Source organism: Eublepharis macularius, chromosome 8 (genome assembly GCF_028583425.1).
Source record: "Eublepharis macularius isolate TG4126 chromosome 8, MPM_Emac_v1.0, whole genome shotgun sequence".
In the NCBI taxonomy this organism is placed as follows: Eukaryota; Metazoa; Chordata; class Lepidosauria; order Squamata; family Eublepharidae; genus Eublepharis; species Eublepharis macularius.
The window spans coordinates 100627801-100640064 of NC_072797.1; the positions used below are offsets into that span (position 1 = coordinate 100627801).

The 12264-nt window shown below is 55.8% G+C and overlaps 1 protein-coding gene across 3 annotated transcripts in view; it reads right to left on the reverse strand.

The window, feature by feature from the left end:
- ENTREP1 (endosomal transmembrane epsin interactor 1) overlaps positions 1-12264 on the reverse strand; it is a 45863-nt gene that overhangs the window by 33474 nt on the left and 125 nt on the right. For 2 of the 3 annotated variants that reach the window (XM_054987504.1, XM_054987503.1), the window contains exon 1: positions 2294-3111. The exons of the other annotated variant lie outside the window; for it this stretch is intronic. In XM_054987504.1, coding sequence (XP_054843479.1) covers positions 2294-2677 — 384 coding nt within the window. In that variant the 5' untranslated portion in view covers positions 2678-3111. Of the gene's footprint in view, positions 1-2293; positions 3112-12264 lie in introns of those variants that run through there. 3 annotated transcript variants of the gene reach the window in all.

The window sequence follows — 12264 nt, forward strand, 5'->3', positions numbered from 1 at the left end:
CAAGTAGGTGAACCAAGGTATGGTGTTCTCCATTTTTTTTCTAGTTTAGTTTTAGTTAATAAACCTTTGTGTGATGCTATATCAATTGGTCTCTTGTTGTCAAACAGTTTCCATTGGTTACAGGTTGATTTTTTATTTCCTGGAGGGAACCATTCTTGTGACAAAATAGTAGTGAATCTTGATATGTTAGGGGTTACTTTGGGTCTGAATTTATCCCAGGTTTTAAGTAGATTTGTCAAAAATATATTGTCATTGATTTGAATTGGACAAAGATAATTTTTACTCCCTAAAATGTCTTGGAGAGACATGGGAGTATAGAGAGGTTCTAGTATCTCGGTCCAAGCTGGGTCTTCTTTGTTTTTTAGTATTTGTATTATTTTTGAAAGTTGAATGGTATGACCCCAAAGGGTTTTCAAGGCAAACAGGTTTGCCACCACCTGCCTCTGCATAGAGCAACAGTTTAGTGTTGTGGTTAAGAGTGGCAGGAGTCTAATCTGGTGTGCCAGGTTTGATTCCCCACTCCTCCACTTGAAGCCACTTGAGTGACCTTGGGGCAGTCAGAGCTTTTTCAGAGCTCTCTTGGCCCACCCACCTCACAGGGTGATTGTTGTGAGGATAATACTTTGTAAACCGCTCCAAGTGGGTGTTAAGTTGTCCTGAAGGGTGGTATATAAATCAAGTATTATTATAGCAATCCTGGACTTCCTGGATGGTCTTCCATCCACGTACTAACCTGGGCCAACAAGATCAAGCTAGTCTGGGCCATCCTGATGAGGGAACTATACAAATAACAGATTACAATTCTTAAGTGATCCAAAGGGAACATAGCTTGAAGTTAAATTCAGTTGAAATCAAGAGGAATTGCTTCAGCCAATATACTTAGAACTGGAATACAAGCCATTTATGTTCCCCAGGTTTCTATAATAAGTTTCATAATAATGAAGAAAATATAGTACACTGGTAACACTTTAGAAAAGGGCACATCCTCCAACTCTTAACCAAGCCTTCCACAATTAACTGGTATAAAATGGTAAATATTAACAGTTTTTACAGTGAAGTTTATTTTCTGCAATACTGGAAGTTCAGTGTTCCATTAGTGAAAACCTGCAGTTTTGAGAGTTAACCTTCTAAACACTAAATGATGCAGAGAGAAAAAGATACAAGGAACACAGCCAGAAGCCTAGCAATGCAATATGAAGCAATGCAATATGAAGCACTGAAATCAAAAGACTTTTATGTTTTGTGTTTGGGATCAAAATGTTATTTGCCAAAGATTATATGTCAACAAGAAGCCTATGGCACAATGAACCAATTATATATAACTAAGACAGGTTTACAGAATGAAAAAAAATGCAAAATACCATGCAGAGCCACATGCCCCATTATTGTTGCTTGTTTGAATCTCTGTACACAAGACATCTTACAAGGGGACGTTCAAGTTATTTACTTTCTGTGTGACCTTATATTCAAGTGTACTCTGTCTCCCTAGTGCTGCATGTGAATCCACAAAGGGAGAATAAGTGTAAGATCTTTCACTTAATCCTACTCATATGTCTTGTGTAGAGAGACTCTTTAATATGGCTGAACTAACTGAAATCCAGAAACAAACATCAAACAAGTGGCTGTGTCTGCTTTCCCGTATCAAGCCTACACAGGGATACTAACAGTGCAATCCTAAACAGAGTTACTCCAGGTTAGGCCCATTGATCACAGTGCATGGAACAGGAACCATGTGAACTTGAAATACCAAACACTTTCATTTTAGGAGTATTACAGTCAAGGCAAATGCGAAGTCATCATGATCTAATACTTACTTGTGTTTCCCTGTTGCTCCTCTACTTTTAAAGTGATTAAAGTGTCAACAGGAAACACCCGTGGGCATCTTAAAGAGTTTCACTCCAAGGAACAAACACTAGTGATGTTGAGCTGGTCAATCCACAAGATACCCCCTTTCCCCCACTCCTACTCCTTTCTAGACCTCCCTTGATGTATTTTAAGGATTCATCTTCAACCCTGGGCAAGGCGTTTCTCCTTCAGAAAAAAACAAAAAAGTGTGCACCCGCACAAAGCTGCTGTGAAGACAACACCTACAGCGCAGTTTGCGAAAGAAGAAGCGCTAGAGTCAAAGATCAACAGCAATGGGTAAGCAACCGATGATAACCCAGAGGTTTATCTTATCACTAGCGCGAGTTCGTAGGGAGACGCTCCAGCAGGTGTCCCGAAGGCAGCCGACATGCTAAAAGGCGACAGCAGAGAAGGACCGAGCGGGGCCCAGCCCTCCCGGGCCACTTACCGAGGAGCCAGCCCAGAAGGGGCAGGCGTTCTTCACCTCCGGGGAGCCGCTGAGGGACAGCGCCCCGAAACTCAGGGCCACCATGCAGCAACCCAAAATCAGCTGCAGCAGCCCCAGGGACAGCAGCGGTCTGGCCAGCAGCAGCCCCGGCCCCGCAGTGACAGACGACCCGGCTCGGCGGGAGGCCACAGGGGAGAGCGCGGCTGGGCGAGGCCGCGGCGGCTGCAAGCCGGAGTGGGACCAGCGGGGCCGCAGAGGCGGCGGCAACGACGGGTCCCGGGCAGCGGCAGCGGCTGCCACAGCGCCAGATCTGGCCGCCTCGGGCACCGCCGACAGCCCGGCCATAGGGCAGCAAGAGCCCGGCAGCACCACAGGCAGAGACATGGGGAGGCAGGGCGGCGGCGGTGGCGGCAGGCACCGCCGGGAGAGAGGAGCGGGCGAAACTCAGTCTGGTCAACGGCGGGCTGCGAAGCTCCGCGGGGAGGGGGCAGGAAAGAGGAGAAAACCTCCCCCCCCCCCCACACACACACCCCGCCGCCTCTGCAGGCGCCTTGCCGAGCCCGCTTCTTCTCCTCAGTCTCCCCGCTGCGCTCCGGGGCTGCTGTTGCCCGCCACCCTCTTTCGGCCCCTCGCCACAGTTCCTGCCCCCGCCGCCTCGCCCGCGCTCAGTAGGCCTCCTTTGACGCAACCCCCGTTTGAAAACTCCCTCAGCAACTCCGCTGCCAGCTACTCGGCCCGTCCCTGCTGGAAGCCCTTCCACAATCCTCCTTCCTGCGCTGCCGATGCCCCCCTCCCCGACTCTCCACAAAACCCCTTAAAATCACCCTTCGCGCAGTCTAAATGTCCTCATCGACCACACCGTTAGCTGCTCCCCCTCCCCAAGAGACCCTTCCTCCCCTGCCAAACAACCTATTCCTTGCAGCTACGGTACGAACTCTTCCAAACTAAACGTGGTCTTCGCTGAACTCTTCACCTAACTTCTTGGCGCTAAAGCCATATTCCTGAATGGACGCATCACTTCAGACACCGAGCGACTGCTCGTTCTACTCCAGGGCAGCACCAAAACACCTGCTACATTAACAGGTCGAGTATATATTTCGTGCTGAAGCATACCCTGTGAAAGTGCCTGTGCATGTTTCAATTAGACTGTGTAACTCGTGTTATGTTCAATGGCCTGTGGCAATAGGCCTCTAGCCGCATGCTGGTTCGAATCCCACTACTGCCTTGAGCTCAGTAGGTGGCCTTTTGTAAGCCACTTCTCTCAGTCCCAGCTCCCCAGCTATATTGTGGAGATAATAATAAAACTGACTTCATTTACCTCGCTGAGTGGGGCACTAATCTGTCTAAAAGAGCAATATATATTTATTTTATTTATTAATGTCATTTATAGTCTGCCTTTCTCACTGAGACTCAAGGCGGATTATACAATATGAGATTAGTACAGTCAATTTCAAGGCCATTTCCATAAACAATGCCACAGGGTAAATAAACACAATTTGACAAAGACATAGCATTAATAAGAATACAATACAGAGTTGAAGAAATGCTGAAACAACATAAGCAATTCTAGGGCTGACATTAGACCACATGAAGCACAAGTAGTTCATAGGAGTACATATTTAAGACAACAGGTAGTATGTAAGGCAACATAGTGGTGAAGTCTAAGGTCCTTAACTCATTAATGAAGCATCTGAGAGCCCCTTCCTACTATACAAAAGGTGTTTTGAAGAATTAGGTTTTGCATCATTTGTGGAAAGCGAGGAGAATGGGGGCTCTCCTGACCTCAGGCAGGTCGTTCCTCAGGGTAGGGGCCACCAGAGAGAAAGCCCATGTACGGACTGCTGTTGATTTCGCCCATGTGCAAGGTGGCACCTGCAGGAGACCCTGTTCAGATGATGGAAGCTGCTATGGAAGAACATAGGGAGAGAGGCGGTCCTGTAGGTATGCTGGGCCAAGGCCGTGAAGAGCTTTGTATAACCAATAAGTGCAATTATTATTACTTGAACATAAGCCCTTTAAATAAACCAATAGAACCAAGCTGCCCATTAGTTTGGTTTCCTTCCTCCTCTCAATGCCAATTCTTCCAGCAAGCTACACTTCTTAGCCAGTCCTAACACTAATCCAATGCTAGTTTCTACTATAGGGACGCAGCTGCAAGGAATAACTTTCAACGTAGCCTAATACTGCCAATCACCCCTTTTTGCATAGCTCCTCCTTAGGTAACCCCCTGCTGTGACTGATAAGCCTCTTCTAACAAGTGTGTTACATACACTCTGGAGTTAAGTCTATAAACCATACAGGCTTGCATATTTTCTCTTGCTTTTGGCTCCTTGTCATTCAGGCATACCGTACTGTTATTATGAGGGAGTGAGCTTGAAGTTTTAAAATAACTCCTTCTGAGAGGCAGGGCAGAGAAAGCAGCTGGATATCTGCTTTCCATTTTACAATTATCCTTCCAGATCTTTTTAGAGGAGGGGTGAGGGGAAGGTGTTGTTTCAAAACAAATTTGGGTTGTAGAAATCTGAAACAGATTTGAAACAAAGTATAAGCATTAAGATAACATATTAAATGATGAAATTACACAGTAGGATCATACTTACCACAACAGTCTATATTATATGCAGTATAATAATTTCGAGGGGGAACGCGCAGGAATGCAGTTCCGGCAGTTCCCCAAAGAGGTCACATGTCAGGTGACCCCGCCCACCTGACTTGGCCATTTTGGGCCCATTTCAGCCTGGATTGGGGTCGAAACAGCCCGGATCAGGCCTCTGACGGGTGATGAATCACTCTCCCACTCAGCAGTGGCCCGATCCTGGCCATTTTCAGCCCCTTTTTGCCATTTTGGGCCCAATTTCGGCCCTGAATGGCCAGGATTGGGTCCAAAACAGCCAGGATAGGTGATGTTAGGGGGTGTGGCATATGCAAATCAGTTATGCTAATGACACACTTCTGGTGTTGTCAAGGGGGTGGCATATGCTAATGAGTTATGCTAATGAGTTCCTCCAGCTCTTTTTCTACAAAATGACCCCTGTCTATCTCTTTACCCAAGTCTTTAAAAACCATTCCGAAAGCAATATCAGCTGTGTAAAAACGCTGTCCTGAATAAATCAGTTTTGCATAATTTAAAGAATGTCAGGAGAGTGGAATCCTTCCTGACCTCCTCAGGTAGGTCATTTAATACAGTGGGAGCCACTTGTTAGCTTTGCTTTTGCCAACAGTTTACTATGCAAAAGGGGGGGGATCTTCAGCTGAGTCAGATTTTCCCAAATGAAGAGAGAGCAAGGATACAACACAGGCCTGGACATGAATTTCAGTAAGTTTTATTCAAATCATTTTGCATAGGTTACATAGACTTTAATTATCGTGGTACAACATGGTCTTAGCATTGCAATAGCTTGATTAACAATACAACAAGAAGCGCGGGCGCCCGACTTACCGGGAGCCTGGTTTGCTGCCGGAAGGCGCGGGGGCAGGGCAGGCGCGGCGGCCGGTATGCTGGCTGACTCGGTCTCTGCCGGGCAGCCAGCATCCAATAGAATTTGAATTCCGGCTGGCCAATCAGCCGGCCGGGGGGGCGGGGCCGGGCCAGCCGGCGGACCTCGGGAAGGCAGTCTTCCCTCTGGTCCGCCGGCTGGGTATTTATTTAGGGCCCGGCCCGGCCTCAGATCACTCGGCTCGGGCGGCGACAGAGAGAGGAGCAGCGAGGAGAGACGAGCGGCAGCGAGACGGCGGAGAGAGGAAGCGAGCAGCGTGGGACCGGCAGCACGGAGGCTGGGGTTGGGGAGGTTTAGCTGAGCCTCCCCTTTCGACGCCCGGCTCAACTGCCGCCCGGCTCTCGGGCCCCTTGGCTCTCCTCTTCGTCAGCATCTGGCCTGCAGCCTCGCAGGCCAGGCTCCCTGCCCCTCCTGTTAGCACAGGGCAGGTGGGAGCGCCGTGGTTGGGGCTCGGGGCAGAGCTGAGCCCAGGCCCCACCGCGGTGAAGTCAACCGACGAGGAAGGGAAGGCCGTGGGCTGCGACTCGCACAGCCATTCGACAGCCTCCTGTTGCTCCCTGCCCCTCTGTTAGCCAGGGCAAAGGAGCGGCGGAACCTCCCCCAACGGAAGGCACTGCAGGCCGGGGCATGGCTCCATCCAGACAGGCTGGAGGGCCGGGGAAGAAGTCCCGGGGAGGGGGGAAGTCCCCACCACTGCCCCCCAGGGCCAGCCCCAGGGGGGGCGCCGGTAGCAAGGGCAAGAAGGGCCCCGGGGGCGGGAAACCCAAGAAGACGGCCGGGGGCCAGGGGAGGAAGCCCGACACCGGGAGAGGCCGGCAGCGGGCACCCCCAAAGGGTTCCTCCCCCTCCACGGAGCTCCCCCACACCGCGGTATCCAGAGGGGGTAGGGGGCAGGCGAGGGAGGCCCGCCCCAGGCTTCCCCCCAAGAGGAAAGGCACAGAGCACGGAGGGAGGGCAGCTGAGGATAGCACAGCCTCCTCCCTCCAGAGTATCAGCCGCACATTGGAGTTGCTCTCAGCCAGGGTGGAGAGCCTGGGGAACTCCAGGCCTGGGGGAGCCGCACATCCCCCAGGGCCTGTCGAGGTCCCCTCAAGCGGGCGCAGCAAGAGAAGGAGAAGCAGCCCTGCCAGAGGGCGTCAAGGTGAGAGGTCATCAAGCTCCAGTTCCAGGAGCTCCAGCCGCAGGCGGCGCCCCTCCACCAAAAGAAGGAAGGCCCCCAGGAAGACGAGCCGAAGCCGCCGGCGCCAGGAGGATTCAGACAGCGAGGGATCCACAGGTGAGTCCTCATCGGAAGATGAGTGTGGCGGGCCAGGCTACTGGGATGCAGGGGCCGCCATCCCCGGGCTCCCAGGCTGGGCGTTGCGGCGCAGGGGGGCAGCTGGCGCTGGGGACTCCCGGGAGGTTTGGGGAGCAGAGGACGACAAAACACCTCCCCCTTCCTCTAGGTCCTTCACGGACGAAGAGGATCCCCCGGGGATTCACCTATCTCGCAAGGCCCGGGGGAGAATCCTTAACGGGTTCTACGTAGACGTTTTCTCCCTCCTCAGGCCGGAGGCTGAGGACGGGAGGTGCCCCCCGTCCAACAAACGGGAAAAAAAGGTGCCAAAAAAGGAGACAGCTGAACGAACCTTTAGTAACTGGATGGAGGGGTTCACTGTCTACATGGGGGTGGTGCAGATAGCGTATCCGCAACGGGGGTGGCATTTGTCCAACCATTTGAGCAACGTCCTACGGGCCCGGGCCCTGGCCGGGGACGCGGCAGCTATGGACTACGATGAGGCCTTCCGGAAGAGGGCTTCTCAGAACCCCAGGGCCAGGTGGGATCTCATCAGCCAGAAGCTCTGGCTCTGGCTGGTGGGCCCACAAATGAAAGGGCGGGCAGAGACTGCCTGGGGGGGACGCTGGTTCAGCCGGCGGGACAGGCCTCGCGGCCTTTGCTGGGAATTCAACCAGGGCAAGTGCCAGCGGCACAAGTGCCGCTATGAGCACAGTTGCGAGTCTTGTGGGGCCCCACACTCCCGGCAGGCATGCCCTCGAGGTTCCCAGGCCACGGCGCCCTTTCGGGGGGGCCGGTCCTCCAATGGCGGTGCCCATAGGGATGGGGGGTCGAGTTCCACCGCCGGTCACCAGCCCAGCAGCAGCAGCAAGTAGCCCTGGCTGCGCGGAGTTAGGGTTGGCTCACACACCTATCCGCCTGCAGGCCCTCCGCCCCCTCCTGGAACAATACCCTAACAGGCTGGCGGCTGCCTTCCTGATGGAAGGCTTCTCCAAAGGCTTCCGTATTCCTTTCACGGGCCCCCGTGTGGCCACTTCCTCGGGCAACCTTAAGTCTGCAAAGGAGTTGCCCAAGGTGGTCGCTGCCAAAATTGCCAAGGAGGTGGGGGCTGGTCGGGTGTCTGGCCCCTTCTCTTCCCCCCCGTTACCTAACCTCAGCGTTTCTCCTCTGGGGGTCGTCCCCAAGAAGGCCCCTGGAGAGTTCAGACTCATACATCACCTGTCATACCCGCGTGGTTCTTCAGTCAATGATTGCATCCCCCAGGAGCTGTGCTCAGTTAGATATGCCTCCTTTGACCAAGCGGTCCGCCTCGTCCAGTCCTGCGGGCGGGGGGCCCTCCTGGCCAAGTGTGATGTTCAATCCGCCTTCAGGCTACTTCCAGTTCACCCCCAGGACTTTTGCCTCCTGGGTTTCAAGTTCAGGGATCAATGGTACGTGGACAGGGCCATGCCCATGGGGTGCTCCGTTGCCTGTGCCGCCTTTGAGGCATTCAGCACCTTCCTGGAGTGGGCCGCCAAGGATCGCATGGGTTCCCCCCACATTACTCATTACCTCGATGATTTCCTGATCATGGCGCCCCCTGGTGGTCACACTTGTGCTATTCGGCTCAGGATCTTCCAGGACTTGGCTGAGGAGCTGGGGGTCCCACTCGCGCCGGAAAAGACGGAGGGCCCCTCCTCCCGTCTCACTTACCTGGGGATTGAACTCGACTCCGAGGCAGGCCTTTCCCGCCTCCCCCAGGACAAGTTAGCTCGGCTGCGGGCCATCATTGAGTCCACTCTCCCTCGGGAGAAGTGCACCTTAAGGGACCTCCAGTCCATCATGGGGCATCTCAACTTTGCCTGCCGAGTGGTTTCCCCGGGCCGGGCCTTCTGCGCTCGCCTGGCCAGGGCGTGCAGAGGGGCATCGGCACCGCACCATCACATTCGGCTCACTAAGGGGATAAAGGAGGATCTCAGAGTCTGGGGGGAGTTCCTCTCCAATTACAATGGGGTCTCGCTGTGGCAATGTGCCCTCTCCCCAGGCTCCGACTTGCAGGTGCAGTCGGATGCAGCGGGCAGCCTGGGGTTTGGGGTCTTCTTCAAAGGGAGGTGGTGCGCCCAGCGATGGCCCTCATCCTGGGCCAGCTCCGGGATCCTCAGGGACCTCACCTTCCTGGAGCTGTTTCCCATCTTGGTCGCTGTTACAATCTGGCGGGAGGAGTTCAGGGACAAACGGGTCCTCTTCTGGTGCGACAACCAGGCGTCTGTCCGGGTGATTAACAAGCAGTCCTCTCGCTCTGAGCGGGTCATGCGGCTCATCCGGCATTTTGTTCTATGCTGTCTTTCCGCTAACATCTCATTTTCAGCCCGGCACGTAGCAGGTTTGGATAACAGCATGGCAGATGCGCTGTCTCGCTTCCAGATGGAGAAGTTCTTCTCGCTGGCCCCTCAAGCGGCACGCACTCCCGACCCATTCCCGGTGAACCTGTGGCGGATTGGCGAGACACAGTGACGCAGGGAATTCTCAGCTCAGTGGCTCCCTCTACTCTGCGGGCTTATGCCAAGGCAGTGGCGCGCTTCCTCACCTTCATCGGAAAGGAAGGAGACCGGGACCCCTGGCCGCCATCCAAGACCACGGTGCTGCGTTACCTGGCCCACCTGCGAGGATCTGGCTTCGCTCCAGGAACTATGCGGCGCGAGTTGTCGGGAATCTCTTTCGTCTGCAAGGCAGAAGGATTCCCCGATCCATGTGACGGTTTCCAGGCTCGCAGGGCCATAGAGGGGTGGGGCAGGGTCTCCCCGCGGGCACCTGACCAGCGCAGGCCCATCACCCTGCCCATCCTGCGGGCGATCTTGCAGGCGCTCCCAGACATCTGCTGGTCTTCGTACGAGGAACGGCTTGTACACGTGGCCTTCACCCTGGCCTTTTTCGGGGCCTTCAGGGTCAGCGAACTGGTGGCAGGGTCCCGCCAGGATGCCTCTGGCAGGGCCCTGGGAGCGGGGGACGAGGTTCTTTCCAGGCGCAGGGTCACCATCTCGGTCCGGCAATCAAAAACCGACCAACGGGGCCGGGGGATCTCTGTCAGCCTGCGGGCCTCTCGGGAGCAGGCCATCTGTCCAGTCAGGGCCGTCCAGTCTTACCTAGCAGTCCGGCCTCCCCTCCCCGGCCCCTTCCTGGTGCACAGGGGCGGCGCCCCGTTTACAAGCTACCAGTTCGCGGCCCTGCTGCGGGCATGCCTACAGGCAGCTGGGTTCCCGTCAGCGAGCTTCGCATCCCATTCCTTTCGCATTGGCGCAGCCACAGTGGCGGCAGGCCTCGGGCTCCCCGCGTCTGCCATCCAGCGGCTCGGCCGCTGGCGGTCCCGGGCCTTCCGCACTTACATCCGCCCTGCCCGGGCTCTGGCTCATTGATTCTGTTTATGCTTCATGTTTCAGGGTGCCGGAGGATTGTTTGGATTTGTGGCCACAGTATCGTGCATTGGGCCGGAAAGTACGCGGCGTCTTCAGGATGGGGAAGACACCTTGGGTTGGGCGATCGCATCGAGATTCGCTGGATTGGCTCCCGGGGCATGCGGTGGGAGGCGCTGGTTCCCACCTTGTTGCGGCAGGCCCGCCGGGAGAGCCCACCCGACGCCTTGATCATCCAGCTGGGAGAAAACGACCTGGGCAGGCGGGAGGCTCCAGAGCTGAAACGGGCGATGTGCAGTGACCTGGACTATCTAAGGGGGCTGTTCCCTCGGACTTCCTTCCTGTGGTCGGACTTGCTCCAGAGGCGCTGCTGGCGTTTTGCGCGCCACCCCGAGAAGGTGGACGGAATCCGGCAAAGGGTGGCCCGCGCCATGGGACATTACATCTCCGCTGCCGGGGGCCTGCTCATCCGGCACTCAGACATATCATTCCGCATGGAGGCATTGTTCCGCCCAGACGGGGTGCACCTGTCCAGCTGGGGGCATGACATTTGGCTGCAGGACCTCAGGGATGGTCTGCTGGAGTGGTTGCGGCGGTAGGAGCTTTGGCGGGAGCCCCCGGGGGGGCTCTGGTGGCGGTTGGTCATTGGATCGGATCTCTTTTGGGGGAATCAGGGCCTCCGCCCTGGTTCCTGTAAGGGGATTCCCATAAGGAATCTTGGGGGTGAGTCACGGAGGTGCATGCCCAGCTCGGGGGCTGCCAGGCGGACTCACCACCAGGCGACAGGGGAATCATGCAGGGGTGTACACCCAGATGATCTCCCCCTTAATGCCGCTCCTTGGGTGCCCCCCCTCAGCTGGGGCCTGAGGGGGGAGGGTTCATCGGCTGGCAGGCGGGCCAGCCGATGCTTGGGGATCCGATCCATATGACTGCCTTCGCTCCTTACCTGCTGTTCGCAATAAAGTTGTGGCCTATTTTCACCCAGCCAGTGTGTGGTCTCAGTTTGTCGCCAGCGCTTCCCATCCTCCGCGCCATCAGCCTAGGCTGCAAGCGCGGGCGCCCGACTTACCGGGAGCCTGGTTTGCTGCCGGGAGGCGCGGGGGCAGGGCAGGCGCGGCGGCCGGTATGCTGGCTGACTCGGTCTCTGCCGGGCAGCCAGCATCCAATAGAATTTGAATTCCGGCCGGCCAATCAGCCGGCCGGGGGGGCGGGGCCGGGCCAGCCGGCGGACCTCGGGGAGGCAGTCTTCCCTCTGGTCCGCCGGCTGGGTATTTATTTAGGGCCCGGCCCGGCCTCAGATCACTCGGCTCGGGCGGCGAATCCCACCCACCGCTCCCTTTCTTTCATTGCTTGTATGGTGTTCTTCTTTGTCACAACTTTTGGCGGTTGGTCATTGGATCGGATCTCTTTTGGGGGAATCAGGGCCTCCGCCCTGGTTCCTGTAAGGGGATTCCCATAAGGAATCTTGGGGGTGAGTCACGGAGGTGCATGCCCAGCTCGGGGGCTGCCAGGCGGACTCACCACCAGGCGACAGGGGAATCATGCAGGGGTGTACACCCAGATGATCTCCCCCTTAATGCCGCTCCTTGGGTGCCCCCCCTCAGCTGGGGCCTGAGGGGGGAGGGTTCATCGGCTGGCAGGCGGGCCAGCCGATGCTTGGGGATCCGATCCATATGACTGCCTTCGCTCCTTACCTGCTGTTCGCAATAAAGTTGTGGCCTATTTTCACCCAGCCAGTGTGTGGTCTCAGTTTGTCGCCAGCGCTTCCCATCCTCCGCGCCATCAGCCTAGGCTGCAACAAGGCATAGT